Source organism: Lipophrys pholis (genome assembly GCF_963383615.2).
Source record: "Lipophrys pholis genome assembly, chromosome: 2".
NCBI lineage: Eukaryota > Metazoa > Chordata > Actinopteri > Blenniiformes > Blenniidae > Lipophrys > Lipophrys pholis.
The window spans coordinates 27,921,159-27,948,105 of record NC_137636.1 but is presented as its reverse complement, the minus strand read 5'-3'; the positions used below and the strand labels follow the sequence as shown (position 1 = coordinate 27,948,105).

Genomic DNA, 26,947 nt, shown 5'->3' with positions numbered 1-26,947 from the left:
CAGTGTAATAATCAGGCTTGAAATGGTCCTAGTAACTAAAGACATGGTGTGGAAGTGTCAGTGGAGAAACTAACTAACAGATCAGGGTGAAGGAAGTAAAGAGAAGCTGTGTGAGACCATTGTTTAGTGTTTAAAGATTTAAAGAGGATTTAACATCCGTCTCCGCTCGTCGGGACCACCTTCGATCAGTCGGCCTTTTGTTTGTTTGTTTTTATTTGTAGTGAACGGAAAATATCTGCTGCTTGTTCCCGAGAAAGACTGAAGGAATTCATCAACCACATGAATGTCTCAAAATGTTCAATGATTTTAGCTGCACATTGTGGACAAAAAGCCTTATTGAATGACTCGCTCTCTGAATGACACACACACACACACACACACACACACACACACACACGCGCGGTGGCCATTGTTTTGTTCTGTCGGTGCAGTATTTTGTTCCCACTGTAAAGTAAGTAAAATGCTTTTAAATGTGATCATTTTTATTTGGATGAGGTGTTTGTGTGTCGTGCCGTTGTTTATCCAGCAGCCAGAAATGCACTTTGTTTTTTATTGGGGAAAAGGACGTCTGCTAAACGATAGACGAGATGCAGACGACTCCTCCCCTCTCACACATTCCCGGTCTCACTGGACGCCGCCGCTCGTCTCCCCTCATCGTTTTTAAACTCCATCTAAAAACGGCTGCAGCTTCAGACTTGGTGGACCGTGAAAGAGACGAAACCGAAACGCGGATTCCCTGGTTTGGTGGCGTTGAGCAGAGCTTGTTTCCTCCTGAGCTTCTCTTTAGACTCTCAAACAAGACCCACATTCACGCCCTCACTCTGCTTGTTTTCTTCTTCTTCTTTTTTTCACAGTAAGGAGAGAGTTGCTTGTACGATATGACCTAGACATTATAAATGACCATCAGCACTAGCAGTAATCGTGCCATTTTAACAATTGTTACAGAGAATATTTAATTCCCCCCTTTCCCCCCGGATGTTGTGGCGCCGGTGCGAGTACCAAGAGGCCGGCGCCAAATGTCTCCGCTCTGAAAACCATGTGTACATTTGACAGAACTGGACTGTTGGTAGTTTCTGGTAGCTGTGCTTATAGTGAATGTGTTCACCGTTAAGAAACTTGGAATAAATTGTCAAATCTGTAAAAGTAAAAAAATAAAATAAAACAAATCCATCACTGTCTGATTGTTCTGTTTCTTATATATCAAAGTGTGTCGGAGAAGCAGCAGGAAGCTTGAAGAACCAACCTAAAGTGTGGTGGTTTTTTTTTTTTAGTTTCTAGGAGATTTTTGAGCAACAGAATGGAAACTGACGCCTCCAGGATAAGAATGAACACAAAGCCGTTCATCTTGGGTACTGCTTTATCCATCACAGGGGTGCCGGAGCTGATCTCAACTATAACAAACACACATTCATGTTCACACCACAGTCGGGGAAACTGGAGCATCATGTGCACACAACAAACTATGGACTCAAACCTGAGTCGTTCTCCCTGTGAGACCAGAGTCTTCATCCACTGACTCTGCAGTGAAAGTAGCCTGGCAGGTGATGCTTTAGCGCCATATGAAGCAGAGTTGGAGCTTAAAGATTCATAAGAAGCTTAGCGTTCCAGGTCTGTCCCTCGCTGACAATCCTCTTCACTGGAAGGAGCTGCGCTTCCATCCTCCAGGACAAACACCCGCCGGAACAAAGTCTCCCCGTGAGGTACGTTTATTAGTGATACCACGGCTTCAGTGGGATGTTTTTACATTTAATCTGTTGTGATTGAAATTTCTCCTTTGGTAAATCTGCTAATTTGAAACAGTACTTGACTTTTACCTGTAATTCTGCTGCTCGAAGCTCTAAATCACCCGGCCAGTGGGTTCATTTCTAGTTGAGGATTCTGCCGAACTAAAGTGAGGCCTTCAAGTACTTTTGTGATGTATACGATCTCTGTATTATATTGTAGTACTATTGTTGATCATGTATTGTATAAAATATCAGTCTGCATGGAAGCACACAAGATCAAAATAAGTTTCATTGTCTTTTCATGCTGTTTTATTATGTGTGTTTATTAATGTACACAATGTCTACGGTTCATAAGGATTAACTGTATAATATCAACAGAATCAAATGTAATCCACAAAATACTGCATGTAAATTCATGTACTGATGTTTCATTGGGTTTTGTAAGTCCTAATGTGCTTCTGTTGTTTGTTTTATGGAGCACATTTTAGATCCTCAGCAGTGGTACATCGTAAACTTTTGCTGTGATTAGTGGTTTTAGGAGCTGTTTGGAATTTGTTAACATGCTCTGTCCTGTGGGGGAATACTGGCTGTGTGCTCCTCCCAGAATAGCAGCTCTCTTCTGGAGCTCTGAGAAGGATCAGAGAGGAGTAGATTACCGACTGCTTATCTCCTGTGTACCACACACACACACACACACACACACACACACACACACACACACACACACACACACACACAGAAGAAGTGGTCTCAGTCCATTAAAGAACCTGAATAAACAATCTGCGTCTTGATGTTTGCGTCCTCCTCAGGTGTGACCACCTGCAGCCATGTGTGACCAGACGTTCGTGGCGGCCACGTTTGGCCCGTGCGACAACTGTACAACCCCGAGTCCTCTGATGAACATCTACATCAAGACCGAGGCCATCAACTACTGCTCCTTATGTGTGGAGTTGGTGAGGCTCTCCACTGTGTGCTGAACAGAACCACGCGATTCCTAATCAATATATATCAGTACAATGATTGTCACATTTAAATGATATTCAGTCACGCTAACTGTATATTTGAATTTTTAAATTAAGAATTTTATTTCGGCAGTCTTCAGAAAACAAATCAGAACAAACAACCTTCAACTGTCCGAAAGGGTTGAAGCAGAAGTTTATTTACATCTACGTCGTCACAAAAAATAAACAAAACAAGGCTCTCTAGATAATGTCACACAAATAAGTTTTTTTAACTAATATTACCACTTTTACAATACAAATTCAAGATATACTATGCAAAAGTTTTATAGAAACAGTTTATACATGCACATCAAACATATATACATGCGTACACACATATACACGTGTACATACATACATACACATGAATGTACATGACATATACATAATATCAATAATATACTAATAAAATTTCAGCAATTACATTTTAAATACAACCTATAGTGTGGTAATATTTAAATTAATGATATTCTCTATCACAACATATGTTTTATGATGTTTATTAAGTATTAATATACTTTTAATACTATAGAAATTAAATGTGGTCAAATAAATCATCATAAGATGTAAAAGTAAAGTTTAAAAACATGAATTATAGGTTCCTGAGTCAAAATTCTGGTGTAATACATAATTTTTTCAAGAGATCTTAGAAAAGGTAGAAGTATTGATCCGTTATATTTCCATTTATTTACTAAATAAATTGCCATTCGATATTTTATTTTTATATACAAATATTCTTGTGTATCTGTGAAATATGTTTCGTAGGTAGAGGGTTGACGTGGGTCTTGTGTTCAGAGGTTCATAGGTTTGAGTTAAATGCAAACAGAAATGAGAAATTAAGTTTTTGACTATTAATTTATTACAATATAAGTAAAATAACTAATTCAATCAAAATGTTCAGCCCTTTTTCCACCTTTACAACTTAATAATAATTTAGAGTGAATAGACATATAAAGGTAAAGGCTGCTAAGCTATGACGGATGACCTTTATGTTTCTGTATGTTTTATTTACAAAGTTATAAAAATGTAACATCACACCTTTGCGATAGTTTATGTTATTATTTTATCTCAATCACTCTACATCATCAGCTCCCATGACATTATTTTCACAAGGTGAAACCTCATTTACATGTGTTGAATACCAAGTAATTTAAGAACCAATACAGTCTAGTATAAATCCCAAAGAGGAAAAAACTTTGGCGGGAAGTAACGGAGTAAGAATATTTAGATAACAACTACACAGAATTGGAATGTCAACCACAGGAGTAAAAACATTTGTGTGAAGTTTGTGATTAAATAGTAAAGAGGATAAACTTGTGTCACACACCAAAAAAAAAGTTTCATAGTTAAAGCAACTTCATAACTTGTGGTTAACTTTAAATAAAGTAATTCATTACTGTTTGGAGAGAATTAAAGTACTTTCACCTCTTCAATACAGAAAGCTGGGCACACGGTATAAGGAAACATTACATCGATTTTTGATAACTTAAAAAAGAAATATCATGCTTTAAAATAATATAATAAAAACACAGTTTGTGAACCAACCGAGAGAGATTAATTTCATTTTATTTCATTCAAACGTGAAACGTTGTCAGAATGAATCATCCTGTAAACCTGTAAATCTTTGCACGCAGAGTTACATCAGTTGTCAGGCTCCTTTCATTCATTAGAAAAAAACTACCACTGTGAGTTATAAAAAAACTTATATTTCTGTCTAATTCCCCTCGTGAAAATGAGCGGACGACAGAGTAATGGGGTATAAAAAGCAAACTTCCCTCAACTCAGCAAGACCCTCAAGTTCATAGCGTCAAACCCAAATTTGTCAATAACAAATGACTACTATTGGCCCGCTAGTATTATACAGTGCATAATACTTCAAATACATTGAAGGATATTATTATTATTAGTTAATTGGTGTGGTGTGGTGTGTTATTGTTATTTTTAGATTTATTATTAGCCTGTAGAATAAGGTTCCTGTTAAAATTTAAATCAGAAGGCTGCAAATAAAAAAAGAGAGATACAATTTTTATTCAAATTTCTTTTTAATAAATTAATGCCATTGATGTGATTTTATTTTTCTTTTAATTGGAATAAAATTTAGTTTGGGTTCTTTTGAAAAGGCTCCTTGTTAAATCTGGAGGAAGATTTTTTTTTAAATAAATATTAAAGTTTGCCGGCGACTTTGTCCAAGTTTTACATTTTTTCTCAGTGCGTGTTTCAGTCTATCGCAACTTGGCCGTGCGCGCTCCCGCGAGGCGCGAGGAAGAGGGTGGGGGGGCGATTGGTACCAGTGCAGCGGCGGTAACGTCACAGCCGCGCTCGAGGAGCTTTTCCACAAACGTTTAACCTCAAACCTTCTCCTCCTCTTCCTCCTGTCGCGGGGTGAAGATGGCCTGTCAGGCGCTGCAGAAAGGAGAAAGTCTGGCGACTCTGAAGAAGGAGAGCGACAACCTGAAGAAGAAGCTGGAGGAGGAGCGCGGGAAGCTCAACGACGTGGAGCGTGAGTGATAAACAAACAAACAACAACAATCCAGCGCTCTGTAACGCCGCTCCAACGTGCAGTCTGCATGACATATTATTAGTTTTTAATTATCTGACCTCCTCATTGTAAGACTGGACTGGATGTAGTATTTTCCCTGAATATTTCTAATATAATTATAATATAATTGTACTTTATATTACCTTTGCATATTTGTGGCCAACAGTTAAATTTTATTTTATATCTACTTGTTTATCATGGTGTAATCTGTATCTGTATCTGGAGCTACTTTTTAATTTGTAAAATGTGATTGAGTTTAAGATATGTTAAACCAGTGAATTGAATTGAATTGAATTTCTGCCACAGAAGAAGTACTTAAATGCATTTACAACGTGTCTGCATATGAGTTTTATACTTTTGATAACAGTATGTTTGATTACAGTTCGTCACTGTGACAGTCGCTCTACTGTTGTACATATTTTCAGTGTTTCCAACTCTGCTATTTAAAGACCTAATAAAACATCTGCTAACATATAAGTTAAATTGCATTCAATAAATAAAAAATGCCCATAAATATACATTGAACTGAAGTGACCTATGTTTTCTTTCAGTGCACCAGGTGGCAGAGAAGATCGAGGTGCTGGGCGCTCTCTCCATAAAGACCCGCCGTCTGCTGAAGGGTCACGGAAACAAGGTGCTGTGTATGGACTGGTGCAAAGACAGGCGGCGCCTGGTCAGCTCCTCGCAGGTACACCCCCCACCACCACTACCACGACCAACAACATCCCCACCACCACTACCAACCACCACTACCCCCACCACCACTACCACGACCAACAACATCCCCACCACCACTACCAACCACCATTACCACCACCATCACCACCACTACCCCCACCACCACTACCACGACCAACACCACCCCCACCACCACTATCCACCACCATCACCACCACTACCACTACCCCCACCACCACCACCACCACTGCTACCCCCACCAACACCATTAACACCACCGCTACCCCCACCAACACCACCACTACCACCCCATCACCACCACCACCACTATCCACCACTACCCACCACCATCACTACCACCACCACTAGCCCCCCATCACCACCACCACTACCCCTTCACCACTACCACCCCATCACCACCACCACTACCCCTCCACCACTACCACCACCACCACTACCCCTTCACCACTACCACTCCATCACCACCACCACCACCACCACTGCTACTCTCACCACCATCACCACTACCACCCACATCACCACCACCACTACCCCTTCACCACTACCACCCCATCACCACCACCACCACATACAGAATAACCCAGGAGGAGGAGCAGTGTGTATAAAACGGCTGTATGTGTTGTGATATTTGATTTTTTTCCCGCCGTGTTTGTCTGTAGGATGGGAAAGTGATCGTCTGGGATGCCTTCACCCTCAATAAAGTGAGTAGACTTACACATCACGTTGCTGTGTGGACGTAAAAGAATTATAGGAGTAATTCAGCTTGTTTATATGAAGGATGCCGGATGTGAAAACGGCTCTTTTACCTCAGGCATCACATAAAGTAGCAGTAAAACATGAATCATTCATTCCATTGATATTTAATGTTCAGCTCTAATGCATTCTGTTGAGCAAAAACTGATTGATCATAAATACTGAGGGGCTGAGAACAAACCATTGATTGATTCAACATGTACTTCAAATCAATAATTGAGCTGTGGCAAACAAGGTCGGTTGGATTGTTGGTGACTCTATTTTATTTAAGGAAGGGGGGGGGGGGGGTCAACTTATGCTTCCATTTTCCTCCGAGAGCGAGGCTGCAACATGACTGAACAAAAACGACGCTAAAAAGATTATCTATCCATCTGGCCTGTGTGTGTGTGTGTGTGTGTGTGTGTGTGTGTGTGTGTGTGTGTGTGTGTGTGTGTGTGAGAGTGTGTGTGTGTGTGTGTGTGTGTGTGTGTGTGTGTGTGTGTGTGTGTGTGTGTGTGTGTGTGTGTGTGTGTGTGTGTGTGTGTGTGTGTGTGTGTGTGTGTGTGTGTGTGTCTAAAAGGCAGCAGTGGTTCACCCTGGTTTAACCCAGTGAATTTAATCCGTTAATACGCTCCACATCCAGATTCACTACACAAAGTTATAGATGTTTTATCCTCACTAAATAATGTATTTTTCTACCATCTATGAATTTTTGTTTTTATTTTTGTTAGTTATTTTCATGATGTATTTTCCATCTTGTGCGTTTCCCTGCAGGAGCACGGGGTTCCCCTGCCATGTACGTGGGTGATGGCATGTGCTTACGCCCCCTCAGGCTGTGCGGTGGCATGTGGGTGAGGACGACGTTTGTTCTTCTGCTTTTGTCACATGTTTCTGACGGACTGGCAAACCTCTCCACTTGTCGAAAACAAACCAGCTTGCTCTGATTGAAAAGTCTTGTTTCATACAGATGGTCTGGCATCGTGATCACAAACCTTTTGTCAACAATTTAAATGACTGCAGATGCTTTCTTCTTTTTTTCTCCACCAAGGACTTCTGAGCTTTACTTTCTAAATGTCTAATGCGCCGGCGACTCAGACAGAACAAAGGAAAAACAGCCAATATAACCCTTAAGACAACAACACACTAAACTTCAGAATGTAAAGCTCCAGTAAACTGTACAGATGCATCAGGTACTTTCAAAGTAAAGCTACTTTCCACAAGCTCCTGTCAGAAAAGGCCATTTAGTGCCAATGGATCAGCTGCCGATAAACACTATTTATTTATTTGTCCAACCAAAAATGAGCGATTTCATTTTTATGTAAATGATTTGGCGTGTCTGCAGCTGAAGTGGCTTCACTCCCCTGAAGTTCTGTGTAACAGTTGAGTTGTTGAACTGTGATTAATGACTGAGAGGCATCGCGACACGATATTCATCCGGGGATGTTTTGGACGTTTTTCTTCCAAAGCGGATTGGATAACAAGTGCTCGGTGATCCCACTGTCGATGGACAAAAATGAAAACTTGGCTGCAAAGAAGAAGTCTGTCGCCATGCACACCAACTACGTGTCGGGATGCACCTTCACCAACACCGACATGCAGGTGAGCAACAAACTCCACCCCGTTAATGTTTTTTTAAATAATTTTTCATTGCAGTGGAATGAGTTTCAGGAGGCTAAATATAAAAATATATTCTCACGATTATCATTGTGCCTGGAACATCTCTACAAAACAAGAAAGGTGGTAGGAGATAAGAAGGAGGAGGAGGAAGGCGCTTGAGAAACTTGTCTTTAATAATTTACCCCAGTCGGAAGCTGAGGTAAGAAAAGGAGCGAGGAGATGGATGGTGGGACGGAGGAAAGACATGGGGGGGCATGAGCCTCTGTCCTGGGTGTATTAATAGACACTGAGTGGCTTTTATCTCAGACAGAGTGGAGCAAGCTGACCTGGGGGCAGGACATTTAACACACACACACAGACACACACACACACACACACGCATGCATGCATGTTTTCTTCCTCCCTGACCCTCTTCTTTTCACTGTGTCACACACATGCGTGACTCCAGCACATCTCATTCTGCATCTCACACACGATAGTGTCACAAACACCTCCTCTCTCGTCATGTCACTCAACAGAAAGGTCATAATAGTGTTTGCTTCTTTTTTTTGGCTTTTTTTTTTTTTTCTGGAATAGTGCATGAGAAGCTGCTAACTGTCAAACAATGTTTAATCCGCATGTTTTGATGAGGGTTTTGAATTGTGGCTCCTGAGTTTGCATGTGGGTTGATGAACAAACCCCCTGGACGTAGTTAATGTGTGGTGACCTGCAGAGTCACTAATGGAAGAAGCCTCCCGTCAGATCACGGAGGTTTCCATCTGTGTGTGTCAGTAATTGTGGCTTACTGATAATTGCTCTCAAGTCAGAGGTGGAGCTGCTCTCAAGTCAGAGGTGGAGCTGCTTTCAAGTCAGAGGTGGAGCTGCTCTCAGGTCGGGAGTGGAGCTGCTCTTGGGTCAGGGGTGGAGCTGCTCTCGGGTCAGAGGTAGAGCTGTTCTCAGGTCAGGGGTAGAGCTGCTCTCGGGTCAGAGGTAGAGCTGCTCTCAGGTCAGAGGTAGAGCTGCTCTCAGGTCAGGGGTAGAGCTGCTCTCAGGTCGGGGATGGAGCTGCTCTCAGGTCAGAGGTAGAGCTGCTCTCAGGTCGGGACTGGAGCTGCTCTCAGTTGGGGACTGGAGCTGCTCCCAGGTCGGGGGTGGAGCTGCTCCCAGCACAGGCAGGATATGCTGGGTTTAGGACCTGAGGTGGTCCAGCAGGAGCTCTAATCCAGCAGCCAGCAGGGATCTCTGATGTCGGCGTGTGTCTCAAAGCCTCCATAATCTGTTTTCATCAGCAGAGGCGCTGACATTTCGGCGTTTTGCTGACTTGTTGGTGTTCAAACATGATGCACAGTGAGAGCTCAGTACGTTTGGGCCGGGAGCTGCTGACATTTATGTTTGTTTGTGTTTGCCATCCGACTCCTCAATATTCATGCTCTGGTCTTATGAAGGATTTTCCTCCTCCATGTTACATAAGAGCTGTAATTCATGTTAAATACCTTATATTTAGCTTTTTTAACGACTGAACATCATCCTAGAACTAGTTTGAAACAACTCGCTGTAAAACAAAAACATACAAGAATAGCAGACAATGATGTTAAAAACTTGTAAGTATCAAAACAACTCAAAACACAATCCAGTCCGAATGTTTGACAGTTTCATTTCTCATTTTTAATTCTTAAAAATGAGAAATGAAAATCAAGAGTCAATATCATGTAGAAAGGAACAAATAACCAGTGATCATTTATTTATGTACAATCAATCTTCTTAAAAACCAGGATGACTAAAGTAGGCCTATGACAAGCATTTACTTATTTTACTTTACTTTTATTTCTTCAAGTTTACTTAAATGCAGCCATTGAGCGTTGCAATAGTATTTCCAATCAAAATAAATGAGCCGTATTCCTTTGTTGTGATCTAAATGACTTCTTTTAAAATCATGTCTGACTACTTCGCCCATAATGATGATATCAAAAACACATAGTTAAAAAGTAACTCTTACTTTGGTCTTTGAAAGGATTACTTTTGCATCTGATTGTTTACATTGGAAGTATGGTGATAGTAGTAGTTCAGTACAAATATCCAGTCCTGTTTCCAGCTCTCATTGTCGGGGCCGTCACATTTTATCTCCTATTTTATTTCTCACTATCGACCAGCAGCAGGTCCGCCTGCCGCCACTTTGCTTGCCCTTTGACGCGCGATCGTCCTGGAATTTCCAAAACGCCAAACGCATGTAACCATGAACTTCCTCATTGGCGACTTCCTATTGGTCACCTGACGGTGTGAATTGATTGGTCACATGCACTTCCTGTAAAAAATCACAACAATAATAGATTCCTGATGTCGCTCCTGATCCAAGCCTCTTGATTTTTCTGATTGTGTGTGTGTGTGCGCGTGTGTGCGTGTGTCTCAGCTCCTGACCTCCAGTGGAGACGGGACATGCGCTCTGTGGGACGTGGAGAGCGGGCAGCTGCTGCAGAGTTTCCACGGTCACACGGCTGACGTCTTGTCTCTGGACCTCGCCCCGTCGGAGACCGGAAACACTTTTGTCTCTGGGGTGAGAAATAAAGAAGAATAAAGAAGTGGAGCTGTTGGGTTTGACGTTCACGTGGCTTGTGTGTGGGAGGAGAAGACATACGTGTGTGTTTTGCATGTGTGTGTCCTCAGGGCTGTGATATGAAGGCCAATGTGTGGGACATGCGCTCTGGACAGAACATTCAGTCTTTTGAGAGCCACGTCTCCGACATCAACTGTGTGAAGTGAGTTCAAGACACAAACAGTTTTACAAACTGCAGTAGCAACAAACTTTCCACCTGCTCCGGTACTTATTTCACAAGTATTTTATGTCGACAAATAGTTTTGGACACCAACGTATAAAATAATGGGCAGTTTCTTATTCTGGTTTTTCTTTGACGGGAATCGTCTCAGGCCTCCGTCATCTTTAGTGACAATTAATCTCTTTTACTTTATCAATTGAGACATAAAGTAAACATTTCCCTGTTCTAGATTAAAGTATCCAAAGTGGTCAAACTTTTTAAGAGTCTGTGATTTAAAACCGACAACAATATGGAAAATATTGCGTATTGTGATGAAACCTGACATTCAGCGTCTCATCATGCAAATCATTCAGACATAAAACGCTCCGGAGCAGAACTGATTTAACCTTTGAACATGTGTGCAGGTATTACCCCAGTGGAGATGCATTTGCATCAGCGTCTGACGATGCCACGGTGAGTCATGTGACCCGTTTCTCGGTCGGTCACCCTCCGTGTAAACGTGTGCAGTTTAATAGTGTGTACTGTGGAGCAGCCGCAGACTGTAGTAACCCGTGTGTTGCCGGTCCTCAGTGCCGTTTCTACGATTTGCGAGCCGACCGTGAAGTGGCCGTGTACCAGAAGGACAGCATCATATTTGGTGCTTCTACCGTGGATTTCTCCCTGAGCGGTAAAGAGTCTGCAGAGCACTTTCAGCTAAATTATTCACAGTGTGGGAAATACATTTTGAAAGAGTTAGAAAACATACAAATCTGTTGGGTTTTTTTAAAACGTAAAAAAAGAACACATTTCCCCTCAGTCCCCCCTGTTATAAATATAATATAATATAAGCGTACGCCTGGAAATATTCCAGAAGGCAGTTTAAAAACATCAAATCATCCCTTTGTGTCTCATCCCTTGTTTCTCTAAAACTCCCTTTTCTCTTCTGCCGTCTCCTCCCTCCCGCAGGTCGCCTGCTGTTCGCCGGGTATAACGACTACACGATAAACGTGTGGGACGTTCTGAAGGGAACCCGCTCCACCGTCCTGTTCGGCCACGAGAACCGAGTCAGCCGAGTCCGGGTTTCCCCCGACGGCACGGCCCTCTGCTCGGCCTCCTGGGACAGCACCTTACGGGTGAGCTGGCCTTTTCCCACATTAGCCTCACTTATGGCAGGTCGGCCACCAGGGGGGGTTGTGAAATTAAATGTAGAACGTCCTCTTCTACTTTACCTGTTCAAAGTTGCACAAACTGGGATAATAGATATTTAGTTTTTAGGAGAAAGCTCCACCGTTGTCGGTTTTTTAAAAACAGTACAAGACATGGCTGATTAACAACCAAACTTGTGGTCATTAGGAAAATCATGCACTTTAAAATATTTTTCGTTTTTTAAAGAAAACAGGCACTTTACCAATGTCAGACTGCTGAGTAAGCGCTTTAATATTTGCACTTTATGGTAGGATTTTAGGAAGAATTAGTCTATCATATTTGTTTTACCATATTGTTTTTATATGTTTCTAACCTTGTAGAGTTTTATGTGGGACAACGGATGGAATTTATCTTTGTGCTAAATCCGGCATAATTACAGTGACTTCATGAAGAGATGGCCTGTTCATTAATACGTACTGCCCCGTCCAAATAAACAAAGAAATTAAATCAACGCCTTCAGTATGGTTCAAAATGTTTTCGTATGAATTTGCAAAAACCTGCTCACATATGAAATGATAAAGAATAAAACTAAAACTGCTTAAAATATTCCCCTTCATGAGTAATGAATGTAAAATGTGTGGTAGTTTCACAGTTTAATCTATAAGGTTATTCTTTGATATGTGTCTATATTAATGTTGTTGTTTTTTTCCTTTGTCAGGTGAGGCTTGTTAACTGTGAATTAAAATTAGTTTATTTTATAAGCCAAGCAGCCGATCTACAGCAGATTTCTGACCTGAACTCTTAAAATGAAGAACAAGATGAAGGAAACGAGAAACTAAACCGTGTTTCTTGGTGTTTCACACTCTGATCTTGTTTTTCTTGCAGATTTGGGCCTAGACTCCTCCTGATGCTTTCACCCGACTGAAGGAAGCAGCAGCGGCAGACAACCAGCACTTCCTGAAATCAACACCACTGCAGGAATGTGTCCATAAAGGAGCTATATCTTTATATCCTGATTCTTAGGATGGGTATTTATTAACGTTTGGATTCCCAGTCTTGGTTACAGTTAGCTTTATGACTGATATCATATGACTGTGTGTTATTATTAATATAGTAGTGGCGATAATAAGCTGCGTAAAAAGCCAAAAAGAAGTGATCAGCGCGAGTAAATTGCCATGTAGCTCTACAGGAAACACTAGTCTGGTAAAATATCCATTTTCTGTCACCATGCAGTAAGTTTACATTTGATCTGGCACAGTCCTCAGCTTTAGAAACTCCTCAGAAAAAAAGCCAGTCAATTATTTCTCCCCTTTAATAGTATTAATCGGTGTTAGTCTTACATATTGTTGGAAAGCCTGATTAGTCGCCTTTACAACGAGGAATCACTTCTAATGACCGTGCGTTCATAGAATTAGCAACACAGCAAAATGTGTGGGAAGCACCTCAAAAAAGTTTGCTAAAGTATATAATACTTCACCAATCAGTATTATTAAAGAGGAGAAATAATTGATAGAAATAATGTTTCCAATACTTTTTTTTTTTTTTGAGTTTATTTAATCACTGATGTTTTAAAACATTAAGAACTTAGAGCTATTCTATTGCGAGAAAATAAAGATCTTTTCAGTATTTAGTTTTTGCTTGTTTATTTTTTTTGTATTTCACATAATCACGTGTCCATCAACACGAGCTGGACGCTCTTTGTCCTTTTAATCTCTGAGCTCATTGAAGAGCTTTGTACACAGACAGCTGTAACAGGTCAGTTTGTTCAAAAACATTTGACGATTGTTTCTGGAAAATCTTGGTATCAACAGAACACAGCAGGGTGTCCCGAGCTACATGATTCCTCCGACTCCAACTGATTGCTTGACCTTCAGCCTCCCAGGATGACCGACATTCACTTTCAATGGTTCTAATCTGTTGTTGTTTTCTTCTGTCACAGCCTTGTGACTTATTAAGTCAGTGAAGCATTTGATCCCGGAGTTGTAGAAAAAAAAAAAACTTAAGTAGATTTGGAAAAAGTGGTCAACTATGAATCTGGTTTGCAGCTGAGCACAGTGCTGAGTCACTGTGACGCAGGTTCCTCTAAGTTTGTTTGGTTTTTTTGTTGGTAATTACCAACTCTTCAATCTGTTGTTTTTCTGATTGGACTGATGACAATAGTGTTAAAAAAAAAAAAAAAAAGATCTTCTGTAACTTTGGTCTTATCGGTCTTTTCATCAACAAATCAACATTCGTTTAAAACCCTTCGGGCCCTGAAGGTCATTTTTTCCAGTTTGATTACTGTTGATTTTACCTTCATTTTTCACTATTTAAATCTTTTCAACTTGAATGTTTGGTGTCATTTTTTACAGCACAACCTCACCTATAATTATTCAGTAATTTTGACATACTGGATGAACTCACTGGACTTACAGAACAAAACTGAATGGGGAGAAAGTTATTATTTTTCTTCTAATGTATTTAGACAAATACAAATACAACACATATACAATTGTATAAAATCACAGTTTTGAGTAGTTATGATTTGACCTTTGTATTTCACTATTTAAATATGTTAGCCTTCAGAAGCTTGTTTGAGCTGTCCTGCATGCTGCAAATTTAGTTTTTGGTCAGATAATGTTTTTAATCAGCAAAAGTAGCGAATAAATTCTTCTAATGCTTATTTAAGCTTTGTGACGGCATTTTTTATTTTTTTTTAAAGGTAAAGAAGCAACTTTAAGGTAACTTTATTCTCCTATAACTTGAGAATAAAAAGGCTCTGACTACAACAATATGTATAAAAGTGTTTGGGTATGATATTGAAACTAATAAAAACAACAAAAAATAAATGTATATCCACTGAGAAATTGGAAATGCATCTATTTTAAAATATATTAGTTGTAGCTATATATACAGATCTTTTCAGAACTTTATTTATTGCTTCTTTGCACACAAACATGAACATGTTAACAAATATAAATACTGATTTATTGCTAAAACCCAGCTAATACATCAAAGTATTTAGTAATCATTTTTCGCTTAGTGGCTTGACTTTGTCCTCCAATGCATTATTGATCAGACTGTCTCTCTTCCTCACATGTCTTTATTTGTTCTAACATTTGATCAAAGGTCATCTGTCTTCATCCACCTCATCACTTCAAAGAAGCGACTCATGACCTGTTTATCACGACTCTGCTGCAGTGAAATACATCAAATCTGCCATTTGGCCATCAATAGTGTCCCGGAGGTCACGTGGCAGCTTCTACTGTGGAAGATGCTGTGAATACACCTCAGAACCTTCAGTGTTTTCTTGTGATTCTGAGTTAAATTGATGGTCTGCATCAGGTTCTTGTTCTGTTTCCAGCTCGTTTCACTGAACCTGTAAAGTTACAGGTTGCAAGTTTTTCTTTTTCATTGTTAATTTGCTCAAGGTTTTATTGACTCCTACGAGGGGAAACACCTCGAGGGAAACACCCAAATGAAAATAGTGCTGAGATAAAGCAAAGAGAAAAAAAGTTTGGAGGACACGACATATCATAGTGTGGTGAAAGTCCCCAAAGATATCTCTGGATTTGCCCTCGTATATCATCTACGAGCTTCCTGTCACCTTTCACTTCCTCATGACTGATGGAGACTGAGTGACGTCACATCGAGAGAGAGAGAGAGAGACAGAGAGGTGGTGAATGACATCAAAAACCACAACCAAAAGCGAGTTAGTTCTCAGAATTGTGGAGGAAGCAGAGACATTTGGATTCCTAGTTAAAGTACTTCTACATTTTCAAGCTTCATCCAATCTGCTACATCTGCTGATGACACCACTGCATAGGACTGATGTCGGACAATGGAACAGCACAGAGAAGGAATGAGGCAGTAGGCCGATGGCGTGCTGACAACAACCTGAAACATCTACGCCACAACAACGAGGGAATTGATACTCGACTTCAGAAGATCTGAAGACTCTGACAGATACAGTAGTAATTCCTACCACAGAGAGCGTCCTGAACTAATTCTTATCCTCGTGCTTTATTTAGATGTCTATTTCTTCACCAGTTACAGAATCTAAAGCACATGTCACCTTTACGCTCTGCAGGTCTGTTGAAGCTGAGAGGGATCATTATTTTATTTTATTTTTTATTTTTTTTGTATTCTGCCATCAAGAAGAATAAAACATATCTTGTGACAATCACATTTCTCATAAGTTTTTTGTTTGAGCCTTGTCTCGTGACTCCTGGCTGAAGGTTTCTGCATTAAATCCATAAAGACTCGAGGTCGGAACACATTTCACATCAGAGTTTTGACTGCAGCTTCCAGCAGTTTGTAACGTGTGTGTGTGATGACGGTTCTCATACCGAACATTTTCTTTTGTTCTTTCTTACGTGGAGACTCACGCTTATCAAGGCCGCCACATTCAAACAGCCCATGGTTTGGGTTTGATCTAGTACAAGATGTATTTTTGGGTTGAACAATCATACGATCCCCCAATGGAAATTTATCTTCAAAAATCATTTCTCGTCCTGCCAACAAAACAACACTCTGATTCACCAAAAAAGGGAATGAACTTCCCTGCCTGGGTTTTTCTGTAACATAATGATTGATCAGCATTCCTTGGAGCCCAGAGACAAATTTAAAAAAAAAGACAATAAAGTTGTGAATGATTAACACTGTGAATTTAGATGTTAGATATTGACAGGAAGGCAACCATAACTCCAAATTTTCAGTTCGACGGGCCTGCAGTAACACATTTAAGACGGATTACTATTCAATTCCAACTTAATAGTTGTTTTCCAGATTGACCCTTGTAATTGTTCTTTATAAGACACATCTTTATACATGGAAACGTGAAGCAGCTACAGTAGAAAAATCTATTTCTGAGCTGTTCACCATTATCACGAGGGACTTTCTCATAATAACAAGTGTTTCCAGAGTGAGAAGTAGCTTTTTGTTCCTACGCTCCTCACTTGTGGAACAAACTTCATGAGTACCTGAGGACTGCTCACACACTCACTTCTTTTAAAGTAGGCCTTAAAACAATATTGTTTGCTCAGGCCTTCCATAAAACAATAGATTTTACTTATCTTATGAACATATTTAAAGTTTTTACAATCCAAAACCAATGTCATTCCATCAACACACCACTCCTGCTGAATAAAACTTTTAACCTTATTTGTCCTCCATTTGATGATTTTGTGAATCGCTTTGTTTTGATGTATTTCATAATCTTGAGCTCTTTTTATTAGGATGCTTAATCAGCTTGTTTCAATGTATTACCTCTATATATCCTTGTAAGCATTGTGATGTATGGTGTGTCTGATTGGAGCTATGTAAATAAACTTGCTTTGCCTTGCCTCAAATACATTTTTACTCTGTGAAGGAACTGGAGTTCCTGGAGAACTCCCGTGCACAGGGAGAACATGCAAACTCCACACTAGGAGACCCAGAATCTTCTCACATGATCCACGTGGGTTCCCTGGAAGACAACAGACGACATACATTTGAATAAAACATAACATAACAAATATTCTCATAAGTACTTATAAATATATATCTTATACATGAAATATACAACATATTTGGGGTTTTTATACAAGAAAAAAATAACAAAATATAGTATCATGTGAGTCTAAGTGGAAGTAAAATGAAAATTATGTGAATTATTTACATATAATGTGGCGAAGTTCCGGCGCGTGTTTTCCGTGGAACACCGCGGGGCTTTTGCGTGCAGCGGCTCGTGCGGAGGCGGAGCCAATAAAAGAGCGTCCAGCTGGGGGGGGATGCCGCAAGTGCTCCGAGGTTCTCCTTCCGCCGTCTGTGTGTGCTCAGAGCAGTCTGATATCGCTGGGAGGGTGAGCTTTTGTTCTTTTTTCTTTTTTTTTACGCACCGATAAACCGTCGATTTTCAACCCCCGAATGCGAGTGTGTTTTCGGGAAAGGGCCGCTGTGTCCGCGGGGCCCCGCTGCGGTTCTCTGCAGCGGGTTAAAGTGCGTGTACGTGGCTCGGTTAGCCCGGTTAGCTCCGTTAGCTCAGCTAGCCGCTGGCAGCCCGGTGACGCTCCTTTGTGTCCTCGGCTGACACATCCGTGACGGAGGCCAAGCGACCGACCGAACCGCCGCACACGCTGATTATTAACATCATGCCCAGTTAAAGCTCCAGTTTTGTCAATATCTGTGCGTTATGGTTTAACGTCGTGACTCGTGAGCTTCATGAGACTGGATCCGTCCGCCGCGTTAGCCCTCTGAGCTAACTGACGCTCGCACGTCTTGTTAAGTCCATTCATGACACCCGGTGCTACAAGCTACAGTTTTAAAACTCCACAAACGCCCCGCATGATAAGCGTTTTCCATTTCTGTTCATCGTATTTGAATTACACACGTTTCAGTTCCAGGATAACGTTGTATCAGCTGATATAACGAGCACATATCTGTTAACTAGTGCTAATCTTCCTGTATCACACTGGTGTCGCCCTGGGACGTTAAATATGGTTTTAAACGAGGAATATAGCTTGACTAGTTCAAGTGTAAAATTATTCACTCAATCTGAAGCTTCAAGTTATAAATGCACTGTCATTTAAGAATTTGAATCGAGACATTTAACATAGTAAAAGTTAATACAAGCCAACGCATCACACCTGCTTGTATATCTACATGTTGATGAGGAGGAAGCTGGATTCTGAGGGAGATTAAGTTTTGATAAAGGTCAACAAAGCTCAAACACTGACTGGTCTGATTGTTTCACCTGTGGATACAGGTGAAGCTGCCCTGCTTCGCCATCACTAATTTCAGTTTTTACTACCTTCGCCAATGGAAGTTGGAGGAAGGTTATGATTTTGTCTGCGTGTATTTATTGTATGTATGTATTTTACCAACTTTCTGAGAAAACATTCAACCTGAATTGCAGGAGAACTTCAGGGATGATTTCTCATCATCTAAGGACCAATCCATCAGATTTTTAAAACATTAACGGCTAACTGTTTCCGAGCAAATCCTAAATAACTGCCAAGAAAATATAATTCAATATAAATCCGAGTAAAGAGGCATCTCATGGAGATCAGTCTGTTGCCATGGAGACGCTTGTAATATTTAGGTTTGGCAAGTGTCCAGAAACACCGGTGTAAGCACATTGACTCAGGTAGTGGTTTATCTGTGTGCCACCGCTCAAGTGTTTCTCTGTGATGTTGCTATCTGACAGGCGAGTGAGCATCGATATGAGCTAACGTTCGAGTGATGCTAACTCTGTTCCGCAAACAAATGTGGCGTTGGAGAAGTTCTGCACTCAGGAGAGTGCACGTTCTGGTATGAAATGTTTATGGGAGGAATAATTTTAAGTAATCCCTACCATCATTTACTGTAAATGAGTGTTTTCTGACTTGGTTAGCAGATTGTATGGATCAATAAAATAAGGAATTATTGATTTAAAAAAAAAATTTGTGCCTCTCTTATAGAAAATGTCGTGTGGGCTGCGGAGAGAGACCCTGGCTCTGGCGGAGGACTACCTGTCCCTGTGCTGCAGTAGCCCATGTCCAGCTCCTCCACCTCCCAGCGAGTCAGCCGCTGCCATGAGGCGCATGGCCCAGGAGCTGGAGAAGCAGCACCAGGCTCACTTCCGGTCCCTGGCCCAGACCTTCCTGACGCAGTGCGGGCCGGACCCCTGCGTCAGCCTCAGGCGGGTCATGGGGGAGCTGGTCGGCGATGGACACTTGAACTGGGGGAGGGTTGTTACCCTTTTCACCTTTACTGGGGTGCTGGCCAGACGTCTGCTGGTGCAGAGGGACGCCACTCCGGGGCTGGACCCCGGGAAGCGTCAGGAACTGGGACAGGAGTCCGTAACCTGCAGGGGACTGGCGGAGACCATAGCTGAATACCTGGGAGGGGAGAAGAAAGACTGGATGTTGGAGAATGACGGATGGGTGAGTCTCTTCTGATGCGAGTAAACACAGATACTGCAGATAAGAAGTGTCCTGATACACCATTGTAAAAGTGAAAGTAGATTTTATTTCTGCAATAGATACCTGCCAATGGAAACCACCCAGTTTAATGTGATCTCGTCTGTTTCCTGTTGTGGTTTTTCAAGTGTGATTTGACTCAAAATGTAGGTCTGTTTCAGTAAAATGTGCTTTTCTTCACTCTTTAAATGACGAGATGATGCGATTGAAGACGGGCTCCATTATGGAGCACATATGGGCTGGAGTCGGTTGTTTTCTAAAGCAGCTCATTTCTGTATTGACTGGAAATGGTTCAGTTGTGATGCGCTCCGCCTGGATTAAAGTCACACAAACCAACTGATGGCTTCATTGGTTGAAGGTCTGCTCCAGTGAATGCCCCCCCCCCCCCCCCCTCCCCCTTCCTTCAGCTGGCAGCTGGTTTCAACAGACGCTAACGGGCCCGGCCAGATGGACTCTGTAGTAACAGTCAAAGCCTCAGTGTGTTGAGTTTGGCACGGCACAAAGTCAGCGCAGTATGACTGGAAAAACAAGCAGCTGTGAAGCGGCGAGAACACCTGGAGCTGAGAGCAGGTGCACTCGCTGCTCCAACGTCTGAAACAAAGCTGCCGCAGTGTTTGAACAGCATCTGAAGCAACCTCGTATTTAAAACCTTTGACAACGGGAGAAGTCGAATTAGGATAGGCAACATTTCTTTATAACCTTGCAGTTTGTGATTGCATGAAACGACATAACGCGAAAGAGTGAGACCAGAAACATGAGATCAGGTGATGCGCGCTAATCTTGTTTTGGAATTGAATACAATCCTATTGATCGCACCTGAATATATGCCAAACCCACTGAATTTAAAAAGGGATAAAAATTAAGGTTGGAGTTACGTGATGCACCTGAACGCATCACCCATGTGTGGCCGCACCAAGCTCATTAACCTGTAAAAATCCATAAAAATAAGCGATTTCTTCAAGCCTTGATTTGTTTTTCCAAATAATGGTGCTCTTTCTGTCGCTGCTACTTTACACCAGCTGTGGCTGTAGCGTGTTTTCCACATTTAAGGCAGCGGAGCTCCAGACTTCCTGAGAATCAGGATAAACTGGCTGCAGCAAATAAAATTCTCTTGAGTAATCAAACTTTCTCCTCCTCGTTCCTCCTGCAGGAAGGCTTCTGTGCGTTCGCCCGCACTGCCAGAGACGTGAGCCAGGACTCGTCCATGAAGACGGCGCTGTTTGCTGCTGCTGGCGTGGGCCTTGCCGGGCTTACCTTCCTCCTGGTGCGCTAGGCCACGCCCCCCCACCCCCACCCCGCTCTCCCACGTGTCCACGTCCTCGGTTCATTTGGCACGACCGCGTAGACATTTTGGATTCTAACCGCAATGCTGCAACAAACGGGCTTAATCTGTTGTGATTTCAGGGTTGTGATCTCATGTCATCGACTGAATGTTTGCACAAACTCGGACACACACAAACACGCGCGCGCACACATCCTTACTGACGTGTCACTTGCTCCTTAAGATTGTAAAAACACATTTCAATGCCTTGAGAAATTTTGGAGCGAGTGACATCAGCCGGCATATCTTGGGTCTTGTACTAAAGCACAGGCTCCTGCACAGAATCGCGTCGCTTACAAAGTGTGTGTCGTCGACTGTGCAGTGAAAAGACGTCATTTCAGTTTGCCCACAGGTTGTTTCTTTTTTCTTTCTTTTTTTTAATATATAAAATGATCAGCTGCCTTTTCACTTCACGTGTTTCCCCGAGTTGTGTACGTGGTATAGAGACATTCTAGTGTACAATGTATAAATTAATATATTATATTTATATGGAATGAAAGCGTTAAGCAGTGGCCCTTTTTTCTAACCGCTCTGCAGCTAAACTCTTCGTCCTGCGTTCATGTGAACCGTCTGATTGGCTCGGTCAGCGGAGCTGCACTGTTTGCTGTGACGACCACACAATGGTGCTATAACGTAGTGAGACGTTTCATATCGACCAAACCAGGGACCAATCTGACTTCAAACCTATTGCTATTGGAACAAAGCGATGCGACGACCCCCCCACCCCCCAAAAACTCTTGAACATTATATTTTTACATTGTTTTTGTTCTATTTATTCATCACTGTTTTTGTAATAAAAGGAAATGATCGTAGACTTTGTGTGGCGTGGGTTTTTTTTTTCCTCCTGATTACTGAAGATTTTTTTGACTGTGGCGTGCCAGGGAATATGAATAGTGAATGACTCTGCTTTTATGTCCAGACACTTTGTCATAAATAAGGTATGATGGAGCGTCTCTGGCCAGCGCAGTGCTCCAGTTACACCAGAGATTTAAAGCTCCGGGCAGCGCTGCCTTTTAAACCAAGGAGTCAAACATGTGAGCTGAAATCAAGACGGTTCAGTCCTGGGAGATGGAGGATGGATCTTATGATTGTTCCTCATTTGTACACTTTAGTCTGAAGGTGGGGAGGGAGAACTGGGCAGCAGACGGCAACAAAGCTGAGAGGTGAAAGTTGGTGTTCACAATGGAACCTTTCATGATCAGAGTCCGAATACAAGCTGAACGGTCTTACAAACGGGATCAGTCCATTTTCTGTGGTGATGCAAGATTTCAGATTACACTTTAATTTCTTGAGAAAGTAAAACTTGAGTTGATGTTTAAAGGTTATTTTATTGGTCCTGCCTTCAGTTAAACGTGAGGCTAAAAGTTTAGTGATTAGTTTAGTGATTTACTGAAGTAAATTGATGAGTTCACTTAAACAAGAGATCTCAATACTGTAGAGCAGAGTCAGTGGCCAGTCCTCCATTACCTTCAGATTGTATGAATGGATTTTCTGTAATATGTCTATATAATACCAGAAATGGAAAAAGTACTGAGGATTTGTTCCCCTGTATTGTATTCAAATACAAATAGAAGTACTCTTGTTGCAGAAATGTTCCATAGCACAAAGTACGCTTTGCTCAAGCGCCTAGGTTTTTGCTTTTTTTTTTTTTTTGTTGTTGCAAGAGCTGCTTCTCAACTCAGTCTTCTGAACTGCACCTTACAGCTACAGCGCCCCCTACAGACTAGAAGCTTCTCTCACTGAAGCAGGTATGTTGGAGCATATTCCATTGTCCAGCAGTTTTATCATTTCCACTTCCTGTCAGGACAGTTTGACTCCTCCTGACTGACTTAACTGTGGATTTCTGTTCTCATGAAATATTCATCTTATTTATAATTGTATAAATATAGATCTGTATTTACCACTGACCACAATCTGTTGAACTCAAATCAAATTCCCGTGAGGAAAATGACTTAGTTTAAGGTCAGGGTGAGGGTGAGGTTCAGGGTGAGGTTGAAGGTGAGGTTCAGGGTGAGGTTGAGGCGAATGACTTGACAGTGAGTCAGTGTGGGTGAGCGACGGCCACACGAGGCTCAGACATCTTGTCCATCTCTAGTTTTTCAGCTTCTTTAGAAATACAGGAATGCAGTGATTCATCATGGCGACAAACAAAAGACAAGAAAAGTTCCTGGTCTAAAAGTGAATGATTGAAGGGAAAAAGGTTCAGAATGTGAACTAGAACTTCACACAATACTTTTATACACAACAGAATCGACAACGTGTCAAACGTCCATTAATTCATGACAAACACTCATACATACCCAACATATTGCAATAGATGTGACAGAACTTAAGTCCTTCATGAAGTACTTTGAATAATAGTGGAGATATTTCTCATCAAAAATATAAAGTAACAAGTTGTAAAGTAGCTCAGTCAAAAGGCCGAACACACACTGGACAGGACACACAACACAGAAACACACATTCACACCGGCTGGACATTCAGTTACTAATTTGCCTGAAATGCATGAAAACAGTTTTTCCCGTCTTCTCGTCTCATCCTGGATCTGCTTCTCATTTCTCTGTTAGTGTTTGTTTGTGTTGGAGACCACGACCACTTCTTGTGTCTCTCTGCTTCCTGTTGTGCTGCTCCGGCTGTGCATCACAAACAGCCGACACTTTTCCTCTCACATCCTCTGTCAGAAATATGAGTGAAGCTTGTGCACTTTGGGAACTGCTGCAAAAAAGCGGAACATTTTAGACACATTATGTTTTGGTTCTTTATTGGGCTGTTTGACCTCTGTGATAGTAAATTGAAGGTGAATACTTCATTTTTTTAAAGGTACAAAAATATAGCTTATTATGCAGGTTTTTTTCTTTTTTTTTTTAAAACACATTTTTATTGTTTTCATGCACACAGAAAATACAAACAAAAGCAAAAAAAAACCCACCAGACAGGAAGTTGTCTATTTAAACAAACAGTTTATTCCATTCGGAAAACTGTCTGCCCCTCAGTAGCAGATTTTTTAGATCTGCGGGTATATTATTTAGGAAAGGTGTCCAAACTGTTATTAGTAATAATTGATCTTTACCCTTTGCTGCAGCTTGTAGCCTTTCATGAGGGAGGATAATAATGATCTCCCTGTACCAGATAGTGACACTAGGTGGGAGAGTTTTCACCCAGTATTGCAGTAAAAACTAAAAGGAGTTTTTCAAACAGCTTATAGTGTGACGTGCAGAGATGTAGGTCTCTAGACGGAAGGAAACCCCCTGGGGTCTTTATTAATTGTCTTTTTAAATATCCCCACTGATTTCTTTTGAAATTAGTGACCAAAATCTCGACATGAATTTGCATTCCCAGAAGTAGTGGAAATACGTCCCCCTTTCCAAGTTGCATTTAGTGCAAAGAGGTGAAGAGGAGTGGTCAGTCTTACTGAAGATGACAGGAGTTATATGCAACCTGTGAAGTATCTGAACCGAGTACAAGTAGTTACGGATGTGATCGGGTGTTTGGATGCTTGCCAATCATCCTCAACATCTTGATTGTTTAAGTCTTTTTCTCATTTATGAGAGATGCCTGGGAGATGGGATGTAGCGGAAGACCCAGGAAGTGCTTAAAATGATGCTATGAATTGTTTTCTGTTTTCACACTTCAGAAGGAATCTCTCTGCACGTCTGCAGCGGAAGAAGTGATCTGTGAAGACACAAAAGGCCTAATCTGTAGAGAACCACAGAAAGGATCTTTGGGAATATTGAATGTATCCTGCAGTTGTTGGAAGGACAGTAAGTTATTGTCTTTCAGTCAGTTACATGAATTCTCTTGTCCCTCCACGAGAGGAACGTGGGTGAGCCCCAGGAAAGGAATCCGAATCCTCCACGAGGTGCCTCTCCCAACCGCTTTGTACGGTAAAAAAGCTTTTGCCGTTTTTTGGGATTTATTCGGAAACGGTTTGCCGTTAACGTCCCAAAACCTAATCGATTGGTCCTTGAATGATGACAAATCATCCTTGTAGAATTCAGGCAATTCGGGTGAGTAGTTTTTGCAGAAAGTTAGTCAAATAAATAAATACAGTACATACATACATACATTCAATTCAATTCAATTCAATTCAATTCAATTCAATTCAATTCAATTCAATAAATAAATACACGCAGACAAAAACATAACCTTCTCGTCCAATTTTGTTGGCAAATGTCATTTTAAATATAACATTTGCTGTGTACTATCTACGACATTTATGGGCCTATATAACTTTTAATCACTGACAAATATACCAAGATCACATTCGTATTGATACGTTGGGAACCTAACAAATCATCAGTTGAGTGAGTGTTGAAGCGATCGCATGACAACAACGAAGCGTTAACGTGTTGAAGCTTAACAAAATAAAAACTGCCTTCATTCACAGAAAAAAAAGAAATATCAATAACTACATAAGCTTGAAAGCATTCCAATAAATTCTAGTTATGCCAATAAATTATGACCACAAATAGACTGTCAGTTTTGATCAGGAAGTGATTCTGGCGTGTTCCTCTGACATTTTCTCAAAAAGGCTTGAAAAGCCCAACAAAAGAAAAAGCAGCTTTACAGGTCTGTGCAGAGGATCCTCAAACCTTTATGATCAAAGAGTAAAACATCGAAACCAAAAGTGATAGACAGGAAACTATAAATTACTTCGTTTTACTACTTTAAAGCTGGTATATTACTTCACTCAACCTTCGAAAGAAATAGATAATATTTAAAAGACAAAGCGGCTTTGCTTCTTTATCACTTTCACTCGACCTTTGGTTGTTATAAAACTTTACAAACGTGGTTTTGAATTCATGCAGCATTTTTCTTCTTTTAGATGGTCCTTGTCCTGCTGTTCTCCTTCTGTCTAATCAAGAAATATAGATTTATTGAAACCCAGAGTAACTGATTAACTGAGACATTGAGCAGACTTTGAGGTCTTTGTGTTCTTTGTGACGTAATTTCACTCCCACTGAAGTACAATTTATTATTGAGTACAAACAAGGTTTAAATTAATATCAAACATTCTGATTTTTAAGTTCATTATTTTTAACAATAAAAAAAAAAAGAAATAGTCCCAGCCATATATCTAAGTTTGTTGACCAAACGTTAATATTTCAGTACTCATCTGGTTTTAAAGTACATTTTTATTGAACAGAGATGTTTTTCTCTAGAAAACTGTATCAAATGTCCTCTAATAACAATACAATCAAATAAAGTTCAAAAAGTAAATAAAACTTGCTGCAGGTTTTGAAAAGTACCTTTTGTACTTTCACATGTAACTGTACAATAAACTAAAATACCATAACTTTAAATTGTACAACTTCTTCCTATTAGTTCCATTTGAGGATAACTTTGGTACTTTTGATGTCACCTAAATGTGATTCTGCTATTTTCCCTCTAAACTTTTCTATAATTATAATTCTATAGTGAAGTCTGTAATAAAAACCTGCGCCACTATTTAAAACACTACATTGAAATTCCGTCACGGCGAGCCTGTGATGATTATCGGAGGTTGTTTGTCTGAGAAG

At 40.9% G+C, this 26,947-nt stretch overlaps 2 protein-coding genes across 2 annotated transcripts; both read left to right on the top strand.

Annotated features, from left to right (window-relative positions):
- The first annotated feature begins 1,406 nt into the window (after nt 1-1,406).
- On the top strand, nt 1,407-14,993 carry gnb5b (guanine nucleotide binding protein (G protein), beta 5b). The gene is made up of 13 exons (XM_080492537.1): nt 1,407-1,700; nt 2,534-2,677; nt 5,114-5,225; nt 5,816-5,952; nt 6,623-6,664; nt 7,470-7,546; nt 8,162-8,294; nt 10,699-10,842; nt 10,953-11,044; nt 11,467-11,515; nt 11,633-11,729; nt 12,008-12,174; nt 13,073-14,993. Exons 2-13 carry the CDS (start codon nt 2,552-2,554, stop codon nt 13,082-13,084), a joined length of 1,188 nt encoding a protein of 395 aa, XP_080348663.1. The 5' UTR covers nt 1,407-1,700; nt 2,534-2,551; the 3' UTR covers nt 13,085-14,993.
- Nucleotides 14,994-17,992: 2,999 nt separating this feature from the next.
- On the top strand, nt 17,993-22,238 carry bcl2l10 (BCL2 like 10). The gene is made up of 3 exons (XM_080492550.1): nt 17,993-18,009; nt 19,606-20,070; nt 21,257-22,238. Exons 2-3 carry the CDS (start codon nt 19,609-19,611, stop codon nt 21,377-21,379), a joined length of 585 nt encoding a protein of 194 aa, XP_080348676.1. The 5' UTR covers nt 17,993-18,009; nt 19,606-19,608; the 3' UTR covers nt 21,380-22,238.
- Nucleotides 22,239-26,947: the final 4,709 nt, after the last annotated feature.

Coding starts and splice junctions, on each gene's coding strand:
- gnb5b (XM_080492537.1), top strand. CDS start 2,552: ATGTGTGACCAGACGTTCGTGGCGGCCACGTTTGGCCCGTGCGACAAC. Junction 10,843..10,952: donor GAAACACTTTTGTCTCTGGG/GTGAGAAATAAA, acceptor GTGTGTCCTCAG/GGCTGTGATATGAAGGCCAA. Junction 11,730..12,007: donor CGTGGATTTCTCCCTGAGCG/GTAAAGAGTCTG, acceptor TCCCTCCCGCAG/GTCGCCTGCTGTTCGCCGGG.
- bcl2l10 (XM_080492550.1), top strand. CDS start 19,609: ATGTCGTGTGGGCTGCGGAGAGAGACCCTGGCTCTGGCGGAGGACTAC. Junction 20,071..21,256: donor TGTTGGAGAATGACGGATGG/GTGAGTCTCTTC, acceptor TTCCTCCTGCAG/GAAGGCTTCTGTGCGTTCGC.